General features: G+C 42.1%; 1 protein-coding gene across 1 annotated transcript in view; it reads left to right on the top strand.

Moving 5' to 3' along the window:
- Nucleotides 1-25,432, top strand: part of LOC114661977 (E3 ubiquitin/ISG15 ligase TRIM25-like) — a 75,729-nt gene that overhangs the window by 9,006 nt on the left and 41,291 nt on the right. The window contains exons 2-6 of the mRNA XM_028815253.2: nt 468-563; nt 2,396-2,629; nt 19,158-19,314; nt 22,025-22,090; nt 22,334-22,903. Coding sequence (XP_028671086.2) covers nt 468-563; nt 2,396-2,629; nt 19,158-19,314; nt 22,025-22,090; nt 22,334-22,903 — 1,123 coding nt within the window. The remainder of the gene's footprint in view (nt 1-467; nt 564-2,395; nt 2,630-19,157; nt 19,315-22,024; nt 22,091-22,333; nt 22,904-25,432) is intronic.

Here is a 25,432-nt window from a genome sequence, read left to right as displayed (position 1 = left end):
CGCTGAAATTCTTATATTTTCCCCTGTGCTTTTCCCATTGTCTTTTCTCAGAAGGCTATTTATATTAATTTGCATATTCAAAGAGGCGTAATTCTGGGAGGAGTTGGGGCGGGACAGAAGGCGCGTGCACGTGCGTTACTTTTCACGCTGATCGGGATTTATGTAGTGGAAGAACGTGAAAGTTTGTGTACGTACAGATTCCTGCATCTGGATTTTTCTGTGCGTACGCACAATCCCGCTTTTGTGCTTACGCCATGTTATAGTGTGAGTTCTACGCACGGCGTTATACATGAGGCCCCAGGTGTTAAATTTGATGCAGTATCGTAATATTGTCTGCCGTGTAAAGCAGCATGCTATTAATGGCACATTATAAAATTAAATTTTGCTAGATTAACTGTTTGATTGCTATACAAAATCATTAATTCTAAACAAAAAACAGTGATCCAGTGCTTTTCATCCTCGCAAAGGCGCAGATGGGAACAGCTCTAGCAGTGATACAGGCAACCGTTCAGAAGAGGCAGAAGAAGCTGAAGGAGCTGAGGCAGTCTGTAAACTTGCTAAAGGTGAGATGATGATGATGATGATGATATTATTATTATTTTGTTGCAAAATAGTTGCAATAGTGTCTAGCATTACAATTGTTTTATATTTGGATACATAGATAGAAGGAAAGAAAGATAGGAAAGGCATTACACGATAGAGAGAGAGATAGATGGCACCTCTCCTATCTCTCTATCTCCCTCTCTCTCTAATCCTGCCTATTATACTAAAATATCCATCCATCCATCCATCCATAAAATGTCTACCATTGACCAGCCATCCATAAAATGTCTACCATTGGCTGCATCCTGGCACAGGATTCTCAAGGAGTGCAAACGCAAATATCAGCAGAGTTTCTTTGCAGCCTTTGTCGATTTTCATAAAGTGTTCGACTCATTTGATTGAGTTACCCTTGTGGGACATCCTGAGACTTCACAGGATCCCCCCAAAGTTGCTGAATGTCATGGCCGGCCTGTACATTTGGTACTGTGAGTGCTGTGCAGAGTGGAGGCAGGACCTCTGCATTTTTCCCAGTTGATTCTGGGGCTCATCAGGGGTGTGTTCTGCTCCTACTTTGTTCAATACTTGTATGGACTGGGTGTTAGGCAAGTTCGTTGGGTCCAGCGGCTGTGGGGCATCTGTTGTTGAAGAAAGATTCAAGGATCTTGACTTTGCTGACGATGCTGTGATCTTCGTGGAGTCAATGGAGGATCTGATCAGGGCTCTCAAGAGACTGAATGAGGAGTCTGAGTGTCTGGGCTTACAAGTGTCCTGCATATCAAGATCCAGGCCTTTAATGACCTCTTAGGCATAGCCATCAGCAGCGTGTCAGCAGAGAAAGTTTCGACCTTGCCGAGAGGTTTACTTACCTCGGCAGTGACATCCATGTCTCTGGTGACTCTTACTATGAAGTCAGAAGACCGATTTGGAGAGCATGGGGGGGTTATGATGTCGCTGGAAAAGGGTGTGTGACGCTCCCAATATCTCTACAAAAGCATGACTTCAGTCATGGCAGATTCAATCTGTCTTGCAATTGTAATTGCTTTCAGTGAAGTTAAAATATCACTCCAGAAGTAGCCGTTCTCTGATATGAGAAGAACTAACCTTTTCCACAACCTAATCCCGCAAAAGCATTTCAACAAAGGAGACTGTGCTGTTTGAACTGACTGAATACACAACATATTGGCGACGAGGATGTCTTTACTATCCCTGCAGCAGCTGGCACCTTTCCTTCCACACCCGGGTAAGCCTACAGTTATTTTCACTGCTTGGCTATGCATTTTTGAGAATTACATGCTTGCCGCTAATCAGGTTCGCGGTACCCGATGAGAGAAATCTTGTTTTGCTTATTCACTGTCTCGAAGCAGAAGGGCAATGTATTTTTTACACTTTACCAGCTGAAGACAATACATACAACACTGCTGTAACAGTTCCCAAATCATTTTTTGTGCCTAAAGCTAATGTTGTTGAATATTACAAGTTCTGCCAGCATGGCCAATGGGCTGGTGAGTCGATTGAGCAATACGTTGCAGTTTTACAAGAACTGATTGTTACTTGTGGTTTTGGAGAACTGACGGATGAAATGATGCAGGATTAGGTTGTGGAAAAGGTTAGTTCTTCTCATATCAGAGAACGGCTACTTCTGGAGTGATATTTTAACTTCACTGAAAGCAATTACAATTGCAAAACCAACCAAAATGGTCCTATTTCTCCTGTTTCTCCTCATTCCCCTCTCACCCCTTCCTTCCATGCATACTGCCCTCTACTGAACACAGCAGAAACACCACAATTTTATTTCTTAGAAAATTAAACCAACAATGTGTTGAAATTCAATCTGCACAGCTGTGTATTCCAGAGATATACAGACTGTGAAGTACAAGAATGTGAGAGGATATTTGGTGATTTGATCCGCACCATTGAAGAAACCAGCAAAAAAGTGACAGAGCTGATTAGAAATCAGGAGAGGAGTGAAATGGAAAGAGCTGAAGGAGCCATGAAGCGCCTCGAGAGAGAGATTGAGGACCTGAAGAAAAGAGACCTAAGACTGAGAGAACTTTCCAAGACTGAAGACAACATCTATTTTCTTCAGGTAATGTCTTTTTTTAATTTACTAAAATGAATAATAAAAGATCAAAAATACTGTGTCATGATTAGGGCATGAAATTTGAGGTCTTACAGCCTTTTCCTTTTATGGAAGCCATTTTTGTGTACCGTTGTCAGGGTCGCGTCCCGTGTTTCTAGGGGCGTGGTCTGTGGGGTCATAACCACAAATTAACCAACAGGCAGGATGCACTAACCCTTATCTGACCTGCGGATAAAACCAAGTGAACCTTTTTGAATTCACTTTGTGATTATTTTTCTTGTCTTGCCTGATTACTGATTGTGATTTTTGCATCTCATGTTGGGCTCAGTTGCTTCGTTTTAATTTTACATTAATTTGTTTTGCCTTTTGCACGCATTTCCTAGTTTAACTCAAGAAACTAGTTACAGTGGAACCTCGGTTCACGACCATAATTCGTTCCAAAACTCTGGTCATAACCCAATTTCATCGTGAACCGAAGTAATTTCCCCCATAGGATTGTATGTAAATACAATTAATTCGTTCCAGACCATACGAACTGTATGTAAATATATTTTTTTAAAGATTTTTAAGAACAAAAATTTACTTAATTACACCATAGAGTGTACAGCATAATAGTAAACTAAATGTAAAAACATTGAATAACACTGAGAAAACCTTGAACAACCGAGAAAAGTAATACTGCAAAAGTTCGCGCTATAGTGCTACGAACCGCTCGCTAAAAACATTTTTTTAATAAGTTTTAAGCACAAGGAAAAAAATGAACATTTGAAAAATCCATAATTTAATAAACCACCAAGAAAAGTAACATTGCAGCAATGCACGCTACAAACCAATCACTGTAAACAGAAGTGAAGTGGAGGTTAAAATCCAATAGAAAAAAGTCTTCATTAAATACGAGGTTAAAACAATGCTGGAATCAGTCTCTTTAAAAACAAGCCCTTATGCGGCCAGCTCTCTCTCTCTCTCTCTCACTCTCTCTCTCTCTCGTGCGTGCGTGCGTCTGTCTCTCTCTCGCATGCGTGTGCATGCGTGTGTGTGTGTGTGTCTGTCTCTCTCTCTCTCTCTCTCTCTCTCGCGTGCATGCCGTGTATGTGTTTCTCTCGCATGTGTCTGTGTGTATCTCTCTCGCTCACTGCACAGAGAATGCACAGGGAGAGACTGAACATGTGCGGAAATCATCGGCGCGCACAAACCGAAAGGGAAACTGGCTTGTTCGTATACCGAGTGTGTGGTCGTGAACAGATGCAAAAGTTTGGCAAACTTTTTTGGTCGTAAACCGATTTGTACGTGTACAGAGACGTTCGTGAACCGAGGTTCCACTGTATCTGTTTTTCTGTTGAGTCTTCAAGTAAATCTGTTGAGTTTCAAGTAAAGCATATGTGGCTTATTGTCTAACAACTTTAGTCCCAGGATGCTTTGTAAAAAGAACAGGATGGAGTTTCTGTAAGTCCTAAATCTTTAGACCCTACCGAACAGTACTGGAAGTGCAAACAATTACTGTATACAGTAATCCCTCGCTATATCGCGCTTCGCCTTTCGCGGCTTCACTCCATCGCGGATTTTATATGTAAGCATATTTAAATATATATCGCGGATTTTTCGCTGCTTCGCGGGTTTCTGAGGACAATGGGTCTTTTAATTTCTGGTACATGCTTCCTCAGTTGGTTTGCCCAGTTGATTTCATACAAGGGACGCTATTGGCAGATGGCTGAGAAGCTACCCAACTTACTTTTCTTTCTCTCTCTCTTGCGCTGACTATCTGTGATCCTGACGTAGGGGGTGTGAGCAGGGGGGCTGTTCGCACACCTAGACGATACGGACGCTCGTCTGAAAATGCTGAAAGATTATCTTCACGTTGCTACCTTCTGTGTGCAGCTTTTAACTATGCTGCACGGTGCTTCGCATACTTAAAAGCTCAAAGGGCACGTATTGATTTTTTTTATCTGTCTCTCTCTCTCTCTCACTCTCACTCTCTCTCTGCTCCTGACGGAGGGGGTGTGAGCTGCCGCCTTCAACAGCTTTGTGCCGCGGTGCTTCGCATACTTACAAGCCAAACAGCCCTATTGATTTTTTTGCTCCTTTGAAGAGGAAGATATGTTTGCATTCTTTTAATTGTGAGACTGAACTGTCATCTCTGTCTTGTCATTGAGCACAGTTTAAACTTTTGAAAAAGAGACAAATGTTTGTTTGCAGTGTTTGAATAACGTTCCTGTCTCTCTACAACCTCCTGTGTTTCTGCGCAAATCTGTGACCTAAGCATGAGAATATAAAAATAACCATATAAACATATGGTTTCTACTTCGCGGATTTTCTTATTTCGCGGGTGGCTCTGGAACGCAACCCCCGCGATGGAGGAGGGATTACTGTATTTGATTTATATAGTAACTTTGCTTTATAAAACACACAGGAATGTAATACAACTTAATACAAATAAAAGATTTGTGAAATGGGAATCTGGATACTGTGAAAAGAGCCTATGGACGTTCTGCTGTCAATTTAAAATATAAAACAATGAACCAAATGTTCACAAACAGGATGAACAGAATAACAGTAAGAGCTAATAGGAGACACAGGAAATTCCACAGTAGGTGAATGATGACCATCAATGGCTACAGCTCCTTCTATTTGTTAGGAGTTCACTGTTGAACACCAACGAAATCCAGAAAGCAAATATGTACAGCTGTAATACATACATGATTCAGTGTTCCATTCAACACTTGTTTCTTAAGCCACAAGATTTCGAAAAGCTAGACGATTCCTTCATCCCTAACAGAAGTAACTATTGTAAAACTTTATGCTCAGGCTATATGAATCATTGACCTTCTACTGCTCAGTTTAATCCTTGTGACGTGTGAATTGATGTCTAGAACTCCAAAGACGAGGCTGAGTCTCAGTACTTTAGCAAAACCAGCTTTATTCGACTCAAAACAGGAACAGCAAGGTTATTTATTCTAGTGGGATTTACCATTCTACTATACACAGACACAGCAAACAGGCAGGGTCCGGGCCAGGTCAGTGGCCAAGTTGTAATGTTCTCTGCATCACCCGTCGGGAGACTGGTGCATTGTGCGTGGCAGCGGTCAGATTGTAGTTGTTTCTGTGGTGCTGCGAATCTGTGGTTGCCTTGACGATGAACAAACATCCCTCAACAGATGCGGCAGTCACTTTTCTGCATGTTGTCCCATTGGGGAGAGTCTCAGAAGAGGTAATGGTGCTTCAGCATGTCGTCCCGTTGAGGAGGGTCTCAAAAGAGTTCAGAAGTCCTGAAAGCAGGACTGCTCACTTAATAATTCAATTAACGATTACTTGTTGCACTAGCATCCCTTAAGGCTAAAATCTTAGGTGGTCGTGCTGGTAAGCGGCAGCACACAGCTTCATTGGTAAGGGCTAAGCTACAGACGGCCTTGAGTGTGACGTTTCCTGACTGCTTGAATGAAAGGAAAAATACAAGCCTTTAACAATTACAGGTAAAATTTCATTACAACGAACTGCCAGGGACCTAAAAAATATTTCCTTGCAATGAAAATTTCATAGTAATGAGATTCTGTATTTGTCACTGTAGTGCTTTCTTTAACTTGCGTCCAGGCGTTTGCAATCATTTCAATAGCTTCTTTCGCGTTAATTTTAATCTCCTCCTGTCTACAAGTTATGCTGACAAGAATTTGTCTCAGCATTTCCTTGCGGTAATACACTTTCAGGATGCGATTGATGCCCAGATCCAAGGGCTAAAGCACTGCTGTGCAATTGGGTGGGAGGAATTCAATGCGAACATTATCTAAATGTGGGAGCATGTTGTGGGCAGCACAGTTATCAATCAGAAGCCGAATCATCCTTTTCTTCTTCTTCATATTGTGAGGTTTCTGAACTCTTTTCGGACCCCCTACCAATGGGGCGACACACCGAAGTGCGTCCCAAAGCGCAATTGTAAGATTGTTTATCCGTTGCCGGGGCAGGGCAATAGCAGGCTCAGAGCGCTGCAGTGAAGCGCCACAGAACCGAATCCTAAAAGATCATGGTTGCGCTATAAGTTCCTGTCTTATACCCCAGAACACGAGGCTTAATCTCATTACTTTAGCAAAACAGGCTTTATTCAGCTTGAAACAGGAACAGCAGGGTTATTTATTGTAGTGGGATCTGCCACTCTGCTATAAACAGACACATCAGTCAAGAAGGATTGTGACCAGGTTAGTGGCCAAGTAATCCTGTTCCCTGCATTTACAATGTTCCTTGCATCACCCATCGAGATCTTTTCTGTTTGCTTCGGTGAAGAGCCGCAGCAGAGCTGTGAGCCTGCAGTTGCACCAGCAACAGATAAACAGTCTTCCACAGACGTGGTGATCGCACTTCGGGACGCTTTTCGGCGTGTTGTCCCGTTGATGGAGGTCCCAAGAGAGTTTAGAAACCTCACATTTTCTTGAATGAGTGCCTCATTAATAGGAATTTTTCTTGAACGAGCATCACTGAACCACATAAAAATGTCTTTTTCTGCGTCTTCAAATGTAGCAGGTCGCATACATTTGCAACCCGAGATTTTTCTACTTTTTTTGCTCAGTCTTTCAAGATAGTTGACCTTGTTGATCGCGAAATTCTGAATTCACTGGCAATGTCTTTTTTTCTTTTTGCCGGAATCAAGAGCTGCAAAAAGTTTTTTTTTTCTAATATGAACTATTATTGTTTTTTCATGTCTGCCATTTCTATAGGAGGGTGACAATGAGTTAAATTCCAGTGGAAGTTTTTCAGATGTTGACGAGCGATTAGCAAAAGGTATCACTGAAAAACCACTGAAAACAAAAACAGCAAAACAAAAAAAACAGTACAAGGAAAGTTCGAAATAAGAAAAATTTGGGGATCGTTGTACACAACTGAGCGGTGACCTCAGAACTAACTGCTCTGTGGATGATTCATTCAGGCATTTCAAGGTCTTTTGGGCACTTCGTTGTAATGAAAGTATCTGCTGAATGTATTTTATAATGAGATTTCTATAGACTTGTGTCGTATGGGGAAACTGTTGGGACCATAAAAATACTTTGTTGTAAAGATATTCGTTGTAACGGAATTTTACCTGTAATTCTTACATAGCATAAAGATGACTAGTCTAATATATTCTGCTGTAACTTGATTTATTATTATAATGATTGTAGCAGTCAAAGCTTTTATCGACCTCTTGAACCCTCAGGTACCACGCCAAACACCAGGTAAAAGACCAATTATTATTTATTAAATAATAATACTGTGCACAAAGCACCCTCTACTCCACACTACTCATATAAACACCAATCAATACTACAATAATCACTCCTCCTCTCCCAGACACTTCACCACCCTACCTCCCAGCTCAGTTCAATGTCTGGGCTTTCCCATGGTCCTTTATACCCCCTGACCTGGAGGTGTTCCTGTTCCATAACCCACAAGTCCTTATTACTTCCGGGCCAGGGTAAAAAGTCCTTTTCTTCAACCTGGAAGTACGTCATTTCTCCTGTTCATGTGACCAGGACGTACTTCCAGGTTATAGGGCACATATCCATCACATGATTCATGAAGAAGCATTTACATGTAAACTTAAATGCTATCTAAAATACAGTATATGCATAAGTGCTAATGTGAAAGTCTGTGAGCACAGACAGCTTCACCGTTAGGCAGTGGCATGTACCTGCACACTGGCACAGGGGCTGAGCTGCTGGGGAGACAGACCCAACTCTTTAAACTTCTATATAGCTCAAACTACCTAACACAATACATTTTGCTTTAATTGGTTCACCTAAGGTATTGATGAGCTTTAATATATAAATTAAAATTCCATTTAAAATGTTTATATGTTTATGTGCTAGCATTCGTTCTTGCTCAGTGTTCTTAAGATTAAAGGCCTTTAATGCTTCTTTAGTCTTCTGTCATTTGGAAGCCTCAGCACCTCTGTTCCCAGCACAAATGTTTCCTTGCTCAGTTCCTTCAGAGAACACAATGTCCTTGGCTCACAAAAGTTCAAAACAAAACAAGAGAAAAGTCAGGCAGGCCGTAGAAGACGAGACACAGTGGCTCTTACGCTAAAATAAATGGTGATCTTTTAAGCTGCTTCAAGCATAAGCTTTTAATAGCTAATAGCACTAAAACGAATAATAAGGCACATTGATCCTTAAGCTAAATTCTCCATAGGAGCAGTGGAGGTCTGTGGCTGGACTCATCTCAAAATCTTCCTCTCATTTTAGTTGACTCAGCAACCGTGAGACATGCTCGATCCCCACGTGCGTAACACAATGTAACCTATTATTCATTGTGAATGCACAAAGTGTGATGTCATTGGTTTAACCATATAAAGCAGGGTTCCCCATCTCCAGTCCTTGAAGACCACAGTAACTGCAAATTTTCATTCTAACTCTTTTCTTAATTAGTGCCTGTTTTTGCTTTTGATTTCATTTTAATTGCCTTGCTCTTGGACACTCAGACTCCTTTATCGTTTCTTTTTCCTTAATTAACAGACAAAGAATAATGAGATACAAAACATAACCATCAAACTGTGTCCATCATACAATATCTGAAAATAAAATAAAGTAGGTGAAGGTCTTAGGAATGTCGATCTGCTCAGGTCCACAAAACATTTTACCAGAGCTCTTAGAAAAGAGAAAATCAACAATTTCGGAAAATTCTGCTATTGCACAATGACAGCAGCAACAAGCCATGGAATTAAAGAACGGGTTTAATTGACGACAAGACTCAGCGCCTAATTAAGCAACTGGTTGGAGTGAAATTGGTGGGAGTTTGAAGCCCTGACTTAGTTGGTCTTCTGTTGGCTCACTCACTTTGTAGCGGGGCTACATAGTAATAGTGTATTCGATGTATGTGCTGAGTGCGTGTTTGTTTTCATCATCCCGTTTACTGTTCGTTATGTGTACGTCAGTGAATGTCGTCCCCGTAAGTGCAGAGGGGATGGATGAGGGAGAGAGACCGCAGCCCCAGGATGGAAAGCACCTGTTCACATTCAGTTACATCCGGTTCATTACTATTTAAACGATCAGGAGGGAAAGAGGAAGAGAGAGGAAGAGAAAGACAGAGATTTCACTTAACGACAACCGAACCTTATTTCCTGCTATTTAATAATATTCATTACATTTGTCACATCGCGCCTGGTACCCTGTTTGTTTCTCATTCCACCGGATTCACGACAGCTCAATCATCACCAGAAACCCCGGGGTTGGACTTCATTGTTCACCATACACCAAGGAAACACGGTGAGATTGTTCCATTTTTTCGGGAGATTCAAACGCATCCACTTTTTCTTGATCAGTCATCCGTATTCAGGACAGTAATATACCCAGACTCAAGTTCACATTCATTGTCATTTCAGTATTCATTCATTATTGTTATTTGTGTTTTGTTTGTTATACGTTACAAGGGCAAGGGAGGGTTTGTTATTGTATATATAGTGTTTTCACATTGCTGCTTTGGTGGAGGGATATACATTTGGTGGAGTTTGCATCATTGTTTTTGTTATTGTGTTTCATTTAATATATTTATACACCTGTTTTACATATCTACTTTTGTGTGCTTGTGTTTAACCGTCGATTGTGGGGAAAATATTTTTTGTTAGAGGTACGGCTTAGTATACGAGGGTTGTCTGGGTTCCGCGCGGAATTTTATCATTTGTCGAGTGTCAGCCTGTCGAAACCTGTTCTGCTGTGTAGAGGGATTATTCAAGTGGTTGCATGTTTTTGTTCAGATGTTTTGCTCCCTCTTTTCCTTCAGAATGAACACGAGAAGCAAACGAACTGAGAGTGCGCAGCTGGCGCTAGCGGGGAAGCTCCCGACTCAGTGCGTGCGTGACTTTCGAGTGATGATTTTTTACGACTTTTCTGATGGTTTAACAGCTAAAGAGTGCTGCCAAAAACTTTCTCGCATCTTCAAGCAGAATGCTCCAAAGAAGCCGATGGTTTTTAAGTGGTTCCAGCGCTTCAGCACAGGCCACTTCAACTTTGACGATGAAGAATGTGAACCGGAACCACGAAGTTCGACTGATGGCAGAAATGCTGATCGTGTGAAGGAGTTCCTGGAAGAAGATGGTCGTGTGACCATTAGAAAAATTGCCCTGGAACTTGGGATGACCCGGTATGCTGTCGACACCATCATTCGACGAGATCTTGGCTTTACAAAGAAATGTGCCCGATGGGTTCCAAGGCTGCTGACTGTGGAACAAAAGCAAGCTCGCGTGGAATGGTGCAAGTTTTTCCTTGACAAGTTCAACAATGGCCAATCTAGGACTTTCGCGAGTGTTTTGCGGCGTGGGTCAGAAGAGCCCAAAAGTGCATTGATGTTGGCGGTGAATACTTGGAAAAAGTTTAAAAAGGATCGAAGTACATGAGAAAAATAGAAAAAAAAATCCTTGGCTACTTATTTTGAGTGATTCCGCGTGGAACCCAAACAACCCTCGTATGTAGATTCGCCTCAGTAATTAATCCAGGCGACAGGTCTTGGTAGTGTAGTTTCCGGCTGGGTAAGGGGTCCGCCGCTACAACTTCACATTTCATTTCTGTTTGGATGCCATTTAAGGAAAGAAATTAATTAATTCAGGGAAACAAATCTTAAACAAGTCAATTAAAATGAAAGGTAAAGGAGTTAATTAGCAGCAAAAGTAGGTCACTAATTAAGAAAAGGGTTAGAATGAAAACCTGCAGCCACTGTGGTCCTCCAGGACCGGAGTTGGGGACCCCTGATATATAGGACACCATATGAGATTTATTAAATATTTCAGAACAATGACATTCAATTCTCTCTGTGATTTCTGGCAGTAGAATTCTACCTTATAATTAGGACTTTAGTGACGTTTGTTTTTGTCTCCTGGTGTTGACCTTTGTTAGGTTTTCTGACCATGTCTCGTTTCGGTCCTTCCTCATAAAAACTCTTACCAACTCTGTCTATTTCAGTCCGCTCAAGTGTTCAAGGAACGGGATTTTAAAGCAGATTTTCAGCCTCCAGGCAGTGCAACTCTCTCACTTAACCAGTTGTAAAAACAATTACAACTGATATATAATAGCTAACCTCTGTTTGTTTGGAGTTGACATGATTTCCCAATGTCCATGTGTGTGTTTCCCTCAGTACTCTCTTTATTTATTTATTTGTTTGTTTGTTTGTTTATGTAATGCATGGAATGAACAGAGCAGGGGTTCCTAACCTGAGGTCTGTAGACCCCTAGGGGGTCCATGGATGGGTTTCAGGGGGTCCGTGAGGATCAGATAAAAATGAACATTTATATTCAATATATAGCACAGTACTGTTAATTTTTCTCTCGTGAACTTTCTCACATGTTATGTCTCTCGCAGTTATTTTTCTCGCTTATTATTTTTCTCAAAAGTATTTATCTCACCGAAGCCTAATGCATGAGCTACATACTCGTGAAAAAATCATGCGGAAGAAATATAACTTGCGAGAGAAATGTCACGCGAGAAACATTATTCAAGAAAAATAGTGGTCACCATACAGCCCTCCCCCTTGTCCCAATCAATGGTTTCCCATTGATAGAAATGAAAGAAAACGCACCCTGCCATTGCGTACAGCGCCATGTCATCATTCTCTGCATGACCGCAAGTGTATGTCATATATGTAGGAGACAATCAAATCTCGATAAAGAAAGTATGTTAAATTCATTGCATGCAGAGTTGTGTTTATGTGAATATTTCTAGGGAAGGGGGTCCATAGCTTTCATGAGATTCTTAAAGGGGTCCGTGACTCAAAAAAGGTTAAGAATCACTGCAATAGAGACTTTAAATTTCCTTCATATGAATGAATGTGAATGTGTGCGTGAGTGTGTCCTAATGTTACCAGGATCTGCAGTTTTCTTGCCCATTTGGGCTTTTATTGACCGTCATCTGCAGGAAAAAAATGGGCTTCTGCAGGTTGTGTTTTTCCAGGGCCTCTTCTTTAAAACAATGCGACATTTTGGGCTATTGGTCAAACCTCCTTCTCTGCCTCCTTATCATTGTTTCCATCTTTCGGGTATCCCAGCAGCTCTTTGCACCTGTAGATGTACTTTATCATTTTAAAGTCTCCAAGGGGTGATAGGCCTTTGACGGTGTGTACCTGATCCTCCACACTCGATGCCACAACCTGCTTTACAGTATGTCAACACTGGGATAGTGTTTTGGGCGGAAAATTCTTAAGGATCTGGCAACCCTGGTGTGCCCTGTCGGCCCTTTTCAAAGGCCTGGTCCATATTGTAGGTTTAGATTCTTGAAATTTAGATTTAGCTTCTTTTTAAAGAAGCAGATCACGACACACACTTGGACCAAGTTTCAATTTTATTCAGAATATTCTGGAAGCCGGCAGCATAGTGCACTTTTGCACTGCCCTGCCTGATGGAAAATCCCAATCCCAAAAGAGTTTTTGTAAACTAATGGGAATTTGGCTAGATAAAATGGTTGTTATTTTAATTTCTACATCAAACAGCTACTCTCACATTGCTGAAGTTGTCAGAGATACTCTTTAATAAATGTTAACATATCAAAGTGTTCATACATCTTAAAGGACAGTTTCTGAACTTCAAACCGTTAATTTATGTTACTGTCTTACAGGAAACTTTCAAGGCCAAAAGATCTTGACTGGAGGCACAGATTGTTCCTCGCAAAATGATTTTCCTTATCTATGGTTTTACATCAAAGAGCAAAATTATATTAGCTTGTTTCCACAATGCCTTGCATTCAGTGCTGCAGATTTACACCACACTCTCATGACCCTGAACTAGGAAATTTGAAACATGGACCATCGATCTGAACTTGTCGAGTTCACTTCACTACTCAAAGGCTGCAGTTTTAAATGCATTTTATTACATTCTGCTAATGGATTAGACAGATTTATAGTTCATTTCTTTTTATGCACATCAGTGAGAACAGGGAGGGAAGCCTAGTGGCTAAAAGACAGAGCTTGAGATATCCGTCCACACTGCCTGTTTAATTCACATCTTGTGTTCATTATGTGACCCCAAGCAAGCCACTTAAAATACCTCTGTTTCAACTAACTAAAGTGTGGGTGCGCCTATATATATGTACTGTATATAAAGTGTGTGTTTGTGGCAAAGAAACAATTTTTCCATGATTTACCCCTCTGCTTTACAAAAAATTACAAATCAAACAATTCAGACATCGTGATTAAAGTACACTTGATCTTAGCCAAAAGGCTGCTAACACTGGACTCCTTTGGTACTGTGTCTCTCCGGGAAATCCTTGGGTACCGTTGGTTTGACTTTGTGTCGAATGAGCGGTTGCTCATGGAGTCCAGAATGAGGCACATTACCTGCATTGTGAGGGTCCGTCAGTTACGGCACTACGGCCATGATGCGTGATTCCCCGATGGTGATCCGGCTCATAAGATCCTCATTGTTAGAGACCTAAGTGGCTGGACCAGGCCAAGGGGTCGCCCACATAACATCTGGCTGCAGCAGATAGAGGGTCATTTCCGGATGGTGGGACTGGACCGCGTGTCTGCCTGGGGGTTTGCTAACCGGGATCCTGAGTTGTTTCATCGTGTGGTGGGTGTGGCAACGCGTTGTACCAGTGCATGCTCCCCAACTTGACTTGTGGTTAAAGTGCACATTGCAGACATTTAAAGGGATCTGCATACATTTCAGTCACACCATGAAGAAATGACAGCATTTTTTCTTCATGTTCCTCCCATTTCAGGACACCATAATGTTTGGGACACAGCAAGGGCAGGTCTGTTAAAGCCGTTGTCATATTTAAGACTTTATTGCATATCCCTCACATGCAATGACTGCTTGAAGTCAGGTGCTGAGAATCTTCTCTGGTGATGATCTGCCAGGCCTCCATTGCAGCCATCTTCAGCTCCTGTTTGTTTCAGCTGCTTGTCCCCTTAAGTTTTCTCTTCAGTATAAGGATGGTCTGCTCAGTTGGATTAAAATCACGTGACTAGCGTGGCCATTCAAGAATCTTCCAATTTTTAGCTTTGAAAAACTCCTGCGTTGCCTTAACAGTATGTTTAGGATTATTAGCTTATGTAGGATGAATGAGTTTGGAGTCATTTCCTGGAACTTGAGAAGATCAGATGTTTCTCTACACCTCAGAATTCATTGTGCTGCTGCTGTCAGCAGTTCCATCATCTATGAAGAGAAGTGTGCCAGGACCTGTGGCCGCCATACATGCCCAAGTCATAACACCTCCAGCACCATGTTTAACAGTTGAAGTGGTCTGCTTTGGATCTTGGGCAGTTCCTTTTCATCAGCACACTTTGCTCTTGCCATCACTCTTGCACAGGTTCATCTTTATCTCGTCTATCCACAAGACCTTTTCCCAGAATTCTGCAGGCTCTTTTCAGTCCTTTTTCACCGAACTGTAATCTGGCCATCCTGCTTTTGTGGCTAACTAGTAGTTTGCATCTTGCAGTGTGGCCTCTGTATTTCTGTTCATGAAGTCTTCTGCTGATAGTCGTCTCTGACACACACACATCTGCATCCTGAAGACTGTTTCTGATCTGTCAGACAGACGTTGGGGGCTTTTTCTTTACCATCGTGAGGATTCTTCTGTCATCTGCAGTGGAGATCTTCCTTGGCCTACCAGTCCCTTTGCGATTACTGAGCCTCACCAGTGTGTTCTTTCTTCTTCATGATATTCCAGACAGTTGATTTAGGTCATCCCTTAGGTGTTACTGATGTTGCCAATGGTTTTATTCTTGATTTTCAGACTCATAATGGCTTCTTTGACTTTCATTGGCACGGCTCTTGCCCTCATGCTGGACAATGGCAACTACAGACTCCAAAGGGTAGAAGCAAGCCGATGTATCTGATGAAGTAATGAAACCCACCTGAAGAATCACAAATAACCTATGATGGCAACTGTCCCAAACATTGATACCCTGAAATGGGGGACCAGGGAGAAAAAGTGTTGTCATTTCTACACGTTGTGACTAAATGTGTGCAAATACCCCTAAATGAAAGTCTGTAGTGTGCACTTTAATCACGATGTCTGGATTGTGTGATTTGCAATTTTAAACTGTGGAGCAGAGGATCAGTCAAGAAAAATGTCTTTGTCACAAACATTATGGACTGTGTATTTATGTGTGTGTCTAACTATAACTATATATATATATATATATATATATATATATATATATATATATATATATATATATATATATATATATACTTTATATATATATATGATATTATATATATATATATATATATATATATATATATATATTATATATATATATATATATATATATATATATATATATATATACTATCCATCCATCCATTTTCCAACCCGCTGAATCCGAACACAGGGTCACGTGGGTCTGCTGGAGCCAATCCCAGCCAACACAGGGCACAAGGCAGGAAACAATCCTGGGCAGGGTGCCAACCCACCGCAGTATATATACTATATATATATATATATATATATATATATATATAGTGGTGTATGGCTGGGGCCCTTACCCAGTCGGGACGCCTCTACGCTGGAAGGACCATGGGAGGGAGTGCATCCAGAACATTACCTCTCCTGGAGCACTAGGTGGCAGCCCCCTGGGTTGCAGCAATACCTTGGAATATGGTGCAGCCCTTTTGGGTTCAGTGGGTGCCACCAGGGGGCGCTGCAGCTGTTGCTGCACCTTTGATTGCAGCACATCCACCACATCCGTAGACCAACAAGCACCTGGAGCAGTTCCAGGTGCCTTATAAAAGGAGCCAACAGCCACTGCTCTGGGAGCCAGAGTTGGGTGGGAGTAGATGAAGCTTGCTAGGAGGAGTGGAGGTGAAGAGAGAAAAGAAAGGAGAGAAGGAAGAGTGTTTGGAACTGTGCTGTGACTGTGCCGTACACATAATAATAAAATAATAATAATAAATTTTATTTATATTGCACTTTATATTTTAGCAATCCCAAAGTGCTACAGAGTAAAAATAGAATAATAAAATAAAAAAGAACAGAAGAGTCTATAAAATACTTTAACAAAATGACTTTCTAAAAAGATGAGTTTTTAGGTTTCGCTTAAAGGCCTCAGTCGACTGTGGGGCTATCAGGTAATCAGGGAGGGCATTCCACAGCCTCGGCGCCACCGATGAAAACGCCCTGTCACCCATGCTGCTGAGCTTAGTTCTGGGGACTTGAAGAGTGTTAGTGAGTACAGAGCGGAGGGAACGTAAGGAGTTATGGGGGGTAAGGAGTTCCTGTAGATAAAGAGGGGCATGTCCATAAATGCACTGATGGGTAAGAAGGGAGACCTTGTACTCTATTCTGAATGAAACAGGGAGCCAGTGAAGGGTTTTCAGGATTGGAGTGATGTGATCATACTTTCGCACCCTCATCAGGATCCTGGCAGCGCTGTTCTGAATATACTGGAGTCTCTGGATACTCTTGCCAGGAATCCCAATGAGGAGTGCATTACAGTAATCCAGCCTGGAAGAGACAAAGGCATGGACGAGCTTCTCTGCATCTGCCAGGGTGAGTAATGGGCGGAGTTTGGTGATGTTCTTGAGATGGTAAAAAGATGACTTACAGAGATATTTGATGTGGGTGTCAAAAGTAAGTTGGGAGTCCATTCTAACACCTAAATTAGTAACAGATGTGGAAAGAGGAATATTTTGGCCAGAGAAAGTAATACTGGTGATGGTAGAAGAGCGAAGATGATGTGATGTACCAACTAAGATGGCTTCTGTTTTGGATCTGTTCAACTGAAGAAAATTGAGCCTCATCCATGCCTCTATCTCCTCCAGGCAGGTAGACAATGTAGATGTTGGCAGAGGAGCAGTAGAGGAGGTGGGAGTAGTCCTGAGGTAAAGCTGAGTGTCATCGGCATAGCAATGGAACGATAAACCATGTCTGCCAATGACAGTTCCAAAGGGGAGCATGTAGATAGTAAAAAGGATAGGGCCCAGCACAGAGCCCTGTGGAACACCACAGGCGACGTTGTGGGTGTGGGACTTTGCGCTGCCAAGGGCGACATGCTCAGTACTGAGAAACATGAGAAACTGGGGAATGCATTTCCCATGGGGAAAAAAAACAAGAAAAATTAAAGCGTGTGCCCTGAACTTGTGTCCCAGGTCTGGTGGTCCACAATATACAGTAATCCCTCGCAATATCGCGCTTCGCCTTTCGCGGCTTCACTCCATCGCGGATTTTATATGTAAGCATATTTAAATATATATCGCGGATTTTTCGCTGCTTCGCGGATTTCTGTGGGCAATGGGTCTTTTAATTTCTGGTACATGCTTCCTCAGTTGGTTTGCCCAGTTGATTTCATACAAGGGACGCTATTGGCAGATGGCTGAGAAGCTACCCAGCTTACTTTTCTCTTTCTCTTGCGCTGACTTTCTCTGATCCTGACGTAGGGGGATTGAGCAGGGGGGCTGTTCGCACACCTAGACGATACGGACGCTCGTCTAAAAATGCTGAAAGATTATCTTCACGTTGCTATCTTTTGTGCAGCTGCTTCCTGAAACGACATGCTGCACAGTGCTTCGCATACTTAAAAGCTCGAAGGGCACGTATTGATTTTTGATTGTTTGTTTTTCTCTCTCTCTCTTTCTCTGCTCCTGACGGAGGGGGTGTGAGCTGCCGCCTTCAACAGCTTTGTGCCGCGGTGCTTCGCATACTTAAGCCAAACAGCCCTATTGATTTGTTTGCTTTTCTCTATCTCTGTGACAGTCACTGCTCCTGACACGCACTCCGTTGAAGAGGAAGATATGTTTGCATTCTTTTAATTGTGAGACGGAACTGTCATCTCTGTCTTGTCATGGAGCACAGTTTAAACTTTTGAAAAAGAGACAAATGTTTGTTTGCAGTGTTTGAATAACGTTCCTGTCTCTGTACAACCTCCTGTGTTTCTGCGCAAATCTGTGACCCAAGCATGACAATATAAAAATAACTATATAAACATATGGTTTCTACTTCGCGGATTTTCTTATTTCGCGGGTGGCTCTGGAACGCAACCCCCGCGATGGAGGAGGGATTACTGTATATGTGTATATGTATATATGTGTGTGTATAGTAAAAATATACAATGCCAATATCCTGTCTTGAAGTAAAAGAAAATAAGTTTAGAAAAAATGACGACAGTATCATATTGAAGGCGTTTTCTTTTGCTGGTGCTTTACTTGCGGAGCTCCATTGTCTTCTGAAGTTGGTTTCATCTTGAACGCTCACTTCCAGGACTGCAGACTTTACACATGGTGGAGAGCAGATGAGATGGTACCACAGAAGTTACATCAGTTGTCCTCTGGTCTCTTTTCCTCCACTCTAGAGGAAATGGAAACTACATTAATTTTGGTGCATCACTTTTCTGTTTCCCCCCGAATAAACCTAAACCATTACCTTTGTGGTACTCCTAAAGCCAGTGTGACTGACAATATATAGATCTGAACAATTCTACTAATGTGCTGTACATCTAAAGAGCCTTAGGATGAGGTTTAGCACAGAAAGTTCTATGAAAAATTAAACTTGTTTCTTTCCCTTTTTGTCTAGCCTGCATTGCGACTATACTGCCACAGAACAGATTTATGTTAGACATTTGACTTGACAGTCTTTCTCTGTTGGTCTAGACATTCCAGTCTCTCTGTGTTTCTTCTGGAGATGGAGACTTCCTCGACTTCACGGTAAGCATGATCTCTAGGGACGAACTACAGAAAGAGCTGACTGAGCTGAAGCAGCAACTGGAAGGTATTAGCAAGTGGCAGCTAATGAAAGTCACCCGGGCAGGTAAGTCCTGCTCTGTAAAGTCTACCTACTTCCAAAAAAAAAGAACTGACACCATTTCTGTTTTTTGTTTTGATTTGGGTCATTGTCTACTGTGATGGAAACCTGGGCGCTAGCAAGCCCAAACCCCAACACAAACACACAAGCACAGTCCCGGGGTCAGATAATGGAAGGTTTTTATTATAAATTCCTCCAAAAATGTAACACAGGTTTTCTCTCCACAATACTTCCTTCCTACCGCACTACCCTCGTCCTCCATTACCTCCCAGCTCCAACTCGCCTGGATAAGGGAGTGCGGACCCTTTAATTACAGACCCAGGAGTACTTCTGGTGCCGGGGCGATTGCCCGATCGAAGTACTTCTGGGTCACATGGAAGTCCATATCCTTGTCTCCCTGCAACGCCCTCTCGTCGCATGGTGCCAGATCCGGCGAATAAGGTGGATGCGGACACGGTGCAAAGTTTTTATTCGACAGAAATTGTCGTACTAGAAGGGATGTGTGACAAGGAGCGTTGTCATGATGAAGAATGAAACCGTTTCAACATTTTCTTCGGTTACTGATGTTGAAGGATGTCCTGATCTTTTCTCGTCTTCAACCGAGTCAGATCCATTACGAAATCGATCAAACCACTTGTAAACAGTCTTAATTGTTGGTGCAGTGTCATCATAAACCAATTTTAACATCTGATGGGTTTCCTGAGCTTTTTGCAATTTGAAATTAAATTTCATGTTAATGCGTTGTTCGATGTCCATTATTAACGACAAACTTGAAAAACACACTTGAACCCAACAGTGGCTCACAAACGACTGACTGTATCAAAGAAGCTGAAACTTGTCACAAACTCGGCTCTAGGATGGACATGTCAGACCCTGCATTGAATTGTTTTGCGTTGCTCTTGGATGGAGCTCTGCATCAAAATTCACTGTACTTTTTGATCACACCTCGTATAGTGACTTTTCTCAGTTTATTTCATTTCATCTCATTTTCCGAAACTAAGTTTCCTTGTCAGGGTTGTGGTGGTAGCAGGACAAGCAGGTCAGCCTGGACATTCCTGTCCCCAGCTATAGATCTCATCTCTTCCTGGGGAATTCCCTCCATTCTTTCCTTCCTTCCTTTAATTCCTCCATTGTGTCGTGAGTCTGCTGCAGGGTCTCTACCCAGTTGGACTTTCATAGAGTAGGACTGGGGGGATCCTCCAGGGAAAGCATGCCCAAACCACCTCACTTACTGTAGCTCCTTTTGACCTGGAAAAGCAGAGACTCTTCTGTGATGCTCTCCTGAATCACTGAACATCTCACCCTATCACAGGGGGTCAACCCAGACACACTGCCGAGAAACCTCATTCCTGCTGCTTGTACTCGAGATCTCATTACCCACAGCTCATAGATAAGAGACAGGGATGTAGATTGACTGGTAAACTGAGAGTTTTGTCTTTAGAGTTTGCTCTCATGCCACCAGATTGGTGGTCGTTGGTCGATTTTGCGTTCCCTTTATCTATTATTTGTGATCAAGATCTCAAGATACTTTTAATTCCTTCACTATGACCAGTTGTCCCTCAGCACATCTGATGAGAATGATCCATTCTTTTCAGAGCGAGAACCATGACCTCTGACTTGGAGGTGCTGATCCTCATTCCAGGCGTTTCACACTAAGTAGAAAATATTTTGAGTGCATTTTGTAGGTCATAGTCAGATGAGGAGAAGAAGAAAACGTCATCTGTATAAAGCAACAATGCTACCCCTGGCTTCCTCAACTGGACACCCTCACATCTTCTACCATGCCTTGATAATACCCTGTCCATGAAAACCAAAAACAGGAATGGTGACGAGACACAACCTTGATGGAATCCGACACCTACAGTGAATGAATTTAACTTAAGGCAAAGTATTTGGGTACAGCTTTCACTACATTCATATGAGGAACGGATGCAACGCAAGAGCGGCGATTGTATGCCGTATTCCTGTAGCACCTCCCACAACACGTGCCAAGGGTCACATCTCATATGCCTTCTCCAAATCTTCAAAACATATGTAGACCGGGTTAAAATACTGTCCTGCACCCTCTAGCAAGTGCACCAGGGGTAAGAGATGGTCTACTTCTCCACAGCCACTTTGTTCCTTCAGGTGTCTTTTGCTCAACTATCTCATGGAGTCTTCCCTCCAGCACCCTTGACTATGCAACTGTAGTTGGATCACACCCTCTGGTCACCCTTCTTAAATAAGGGAACCAACACAACAGTCTGTTACTCCTAGAGTGCTTTACCCGCCTTCCATGCAACACTAAAATAGATGCGTTAATCGTGTTATCCCAACAAAATCGAGCCCTTACGACATCTCCGATTGGATTAAATCCACCCCAGCAGCCTCTACTACTGTAGAGGCTTTAGCAACAGTGATGTGGAGAGGGCATGTCCACTGTGTTAAGGAGTTCCACAAAGTGTTCCTTGCATCATCACCTGCTAGCTTCCCCATAAAAGGTCAACACACTCTGGGTGAGGTCACGCAGTTTATTTCATATAATTCTAACACCGGCCTGAGAAATTTAAGGAATTAATTTCACACCCTTGGTTTAGGACTCGCACCCAGTGCTTGCTGGGATAGGCCATGATAATCTTGTATTGAAATAAGAAGGTTCGGAAAATGAATAAATGGAAATCTTTATTGTTATTTTTTTTGTTAACTTGTGTTGCCCTTTTTCCCTCACTTTACCTAGTAAGCGAGTCTCCAGTTTACATCTTTACGCCTCAAGAGTCGAGAAACAGACAAGATTTTTTAAAATGTAAGTCCTGCATTTGACTTTACCATTACATTTATGGATAATTTGCCATTTAAAATTACTGATTGCTAATGCTGGAAATCAAAATAAAATACTTAAACTGTAGCCAGGAAAATTCCGGTATATTTCATTACTGTTTTTTCATTTTCTGAAAAGCTTAGCTAAATGGCTCATTAGTCCTGCTTTGAATCTCTTGGAGGTGAAGAGTTTATATCAGAGATGATTTTCTTTGTTCTCTCCTGTCAGATGCTTGTCAGCTCACGCTGGACTCCAACACAGCCCACCAGAATCTCTGCCTGTCAGAAGACGGCCGAACGGCAACGGTGATTGAAGAGCCCGAGTCATGTCTTTACCACCCTGACAGATTTGAATCCTGCTGGCAAGTTTTCTGTACTGAAGCTCTGTTTCACACTTGCTGTTATTGGGAGGTGCAGTGGAGTGGGGGGGCTGTTGAAATTGGAGTTGCGTATAAAACAATCAGCAGGACAGGCGAGGATAATAACTGCAGTCTCGGCAGCAATCCACTCTCCTGGAGTCTACAAAGCTCGTTCTTGTCTCTTTCTGGCTATTATGCCCGTCATAATAATAAGAATGTAAAAATAAGTGCCCCCCACTGCCCCAGAATAGGAGTCTATCTGGACTGGTCTGCTGGCACCCTGTCATTTTATAGTATTTCAAAAACAATGACCCTGTTGCACCGGTTTCAGACCACATTTACTGAGCCGCTCTATCCTGCATTTAGGCTTTACACTTTAAGTTCCAGTGTGGCCATCTGCCCGGTCCTGACTGTTGACTCGCAGGCTGTCCACACCACTCTATGATTCTTGCTTTTTCTAGTACTACTATACATATATTGTATATGTATACACACTATAATTATAAATACAATTTTTATTAAGACAACACTGCAACTGGGGCTGTTTATTTGAACTTGCCGCATGTCGGATTACTGCATTTTTTTGGGACACCCATATATATATATATGTATGTGTACATATATTTTGTAGCAGATGGTGGGGGCTCCTGCCCAGCCGGGACACCTGGAGGATGGAAGGACAGGGAGAGGGACAATACCTCCCCCAGGACACAAGAGGGCAGCCACCCTGGTTGGCATTGGGGCCTTGGGATCGGAGCTTAGAATGGTTATGGAGCCGTGGACTAAAGCACTTCCACCACACCAGGAAGTGCTGCAGGAAGGTCATCAGGGAGCACATCTGGGTGAACTACAAAAGGGGCCGACTCACTCCATTCAAGGAGCCGGAGTTGGGAGGCAGAGGACGGAGCTTGTGGGAGAGGAGTGCAGGTGGCAGCAGAAGGAGAAGGAAAAAGAGAAAGAAAGACAGGACTGAATTTAAAGGAGGTGATTGTGCACTGTGCTGTGAAAGGGCTGGAGGAGAGAAAATCAAACGTGTGTTTTGGAACTTGTGAGTCTGTGTATCTGTGTGTGTCGAGGCCAGTGTTCCACAATGTATGTGTGTATGCATGTATATATGTGTATGTATATATACACAGTTAGGTCCATAAATATTTGGACAGAGACAACTTTTTTCTAATTTTGGTTCTGTACTTTACCACAATGAAATTTAAATGAAACAACTCCGATGCAGTTGAAGTGCAAACTTTCAGCTTTAATTCAGTGGGGTGAACAAAACGATTGCATAACAATGTGAGGCTACTAAAGAATTTTTTGAACACAATCCCTTCATTTCAGGGGTTCAAAAATAATTGGACAAATTAAATAACTGGAAATAAAATGTTCATGTCTAATACTTGGTTGAAAACCCTTTGCTGGCAATGACAGCCTGAAGTCTTGAGCTCATGGACATCACCAGATGCTGGGTTTCCTCCTTTTTAATGCTCTGCCAGGCCTTTACTGCAGCGGCTTTCAGTTGCTGTTTGTTTGAGGGCCTTTCTGTCTGAAGTTTAGTCTCCAACAAGTGAACTGCCTGCTCAATTGGGTTAAGATCAGGTGACTGGCTTGGCCATTCAAGAATATTCCACTTCTTTGCTTTAATAAACTCCTGGGTTGCTTCGGCTGTATGTTTTGGGTCATTGTCCATCTGTATCATGAAACGCCGTCCAATCAATTTGACTGCATTTAGCTGGATTTGAGCAGACAGTATGTCTCTGAACACCTCAGAATTCATTCAGCTGCTTCTGTCCTGTGTCACATCATCAATAAACACTAGTGTCCCAGTGCCACTGGCAGCCATGCACGCCCAAGCCATCACACTGCCTCCACCGTGTTTTACAGATAATGTGGTATGCTTTGGATAATGAGCTGTTCCACGCCTTCTCCATACTTTTGTCTTGCCATCATTCTGGTAGAGGTTGATCTTGGTTTCATCTGTCCAAAGAATGTTTTTCTAGAACTGTGCTGGCTTTTTTAGATGTTCTTTAGCAAAGTCCAATCTAGCCTTTCTATTCTTGAGGCTTATGAGTGGCTTGCACCTTGCAGTGCACCCTCTGTATTTACTTTCATGCAGTCTTCTCTTTATGGTAGACTTGGATATCGATACGCCTACCCCCTGGAGAGTGTTGTTCACTTGGTTGGCTGTTGTGAAGGGGTTTCTCTTCACCATGGAAATGATTCTGCGATCATCCACCACTGTTGTCTTCCGTGGACGTCCAGGTCTTTTTGCGTTGCTGAGTTCACCAGTGCTTGCTTTCTTTCTCAGGATGTACCAAACTGTAGATTTTGCCACTCATAATATTGTAGCAATTTCTCGGATGGGTTTTTTTCTGTTTTCGCAGTTTAAGGATGGGTTCTTTCACCTGCATGGAGAGCTCCTTTGACCGCATGTTGTCTGTTCACAGCAAAATCTTCCACATGCAAGCACCACACCTCAAATCAACTCCAGGCCTTTTATCTGCTTAATTGATAATGACATAACGACGGACTTGCCCACACCTGCCCATGAAACAGCTTTTGAGTCAATTGTCCAATTACTTTTGAGCTCCTGAAATGAAGGGATTGTGTTAAAACAATGCTTTAGTTGCCTCACATTGTTATGCAATCGTTTTGTTCACCCCACTGAATTAAAGCTGAAAGTCTGCACTTCAACTGCATCTGAGTTGTTTCATTTAAAATTCATTGTGGTAATGTACAGAACCAAAATTAGAAAAAAGTTGTCTCTGTCCAAATATTTATGGACCTAACTGTGTGTATATATATATATATATATATATATATATAATATAAAATGTATATTATGGGGTGCCAAACAGGCAAATATAATGATTTTCGGAATATATAAAGTCAGTGTTCTGAATATATAACACCAAAGCCTGATTATATAAAGTCATCATCGGAATATATAAAGTCATTCCTGAATATATACAGTC

Source organism: Erpetoichthys calabaricus, chromosome 12, assembly GCF_900747795.2.
Source record: "Erpetoichthys calabaricus chromosome 12, fErpCal1.3, whole genome shotgun sequence".
NCBI classification, from domain to species: domain Eukaryota; kingdom Metazoa; phylum Chordata; class Cladistia; order Polypteriformes; family Polypteridae; genus Erpetoichthys; species Erpetoichthys calabaricus.
The sequence above is the reverse complement of the archived record's forward strand: the minus strand, read 5'-3'. Positions and strand labels throughout refer to the sequence as shown.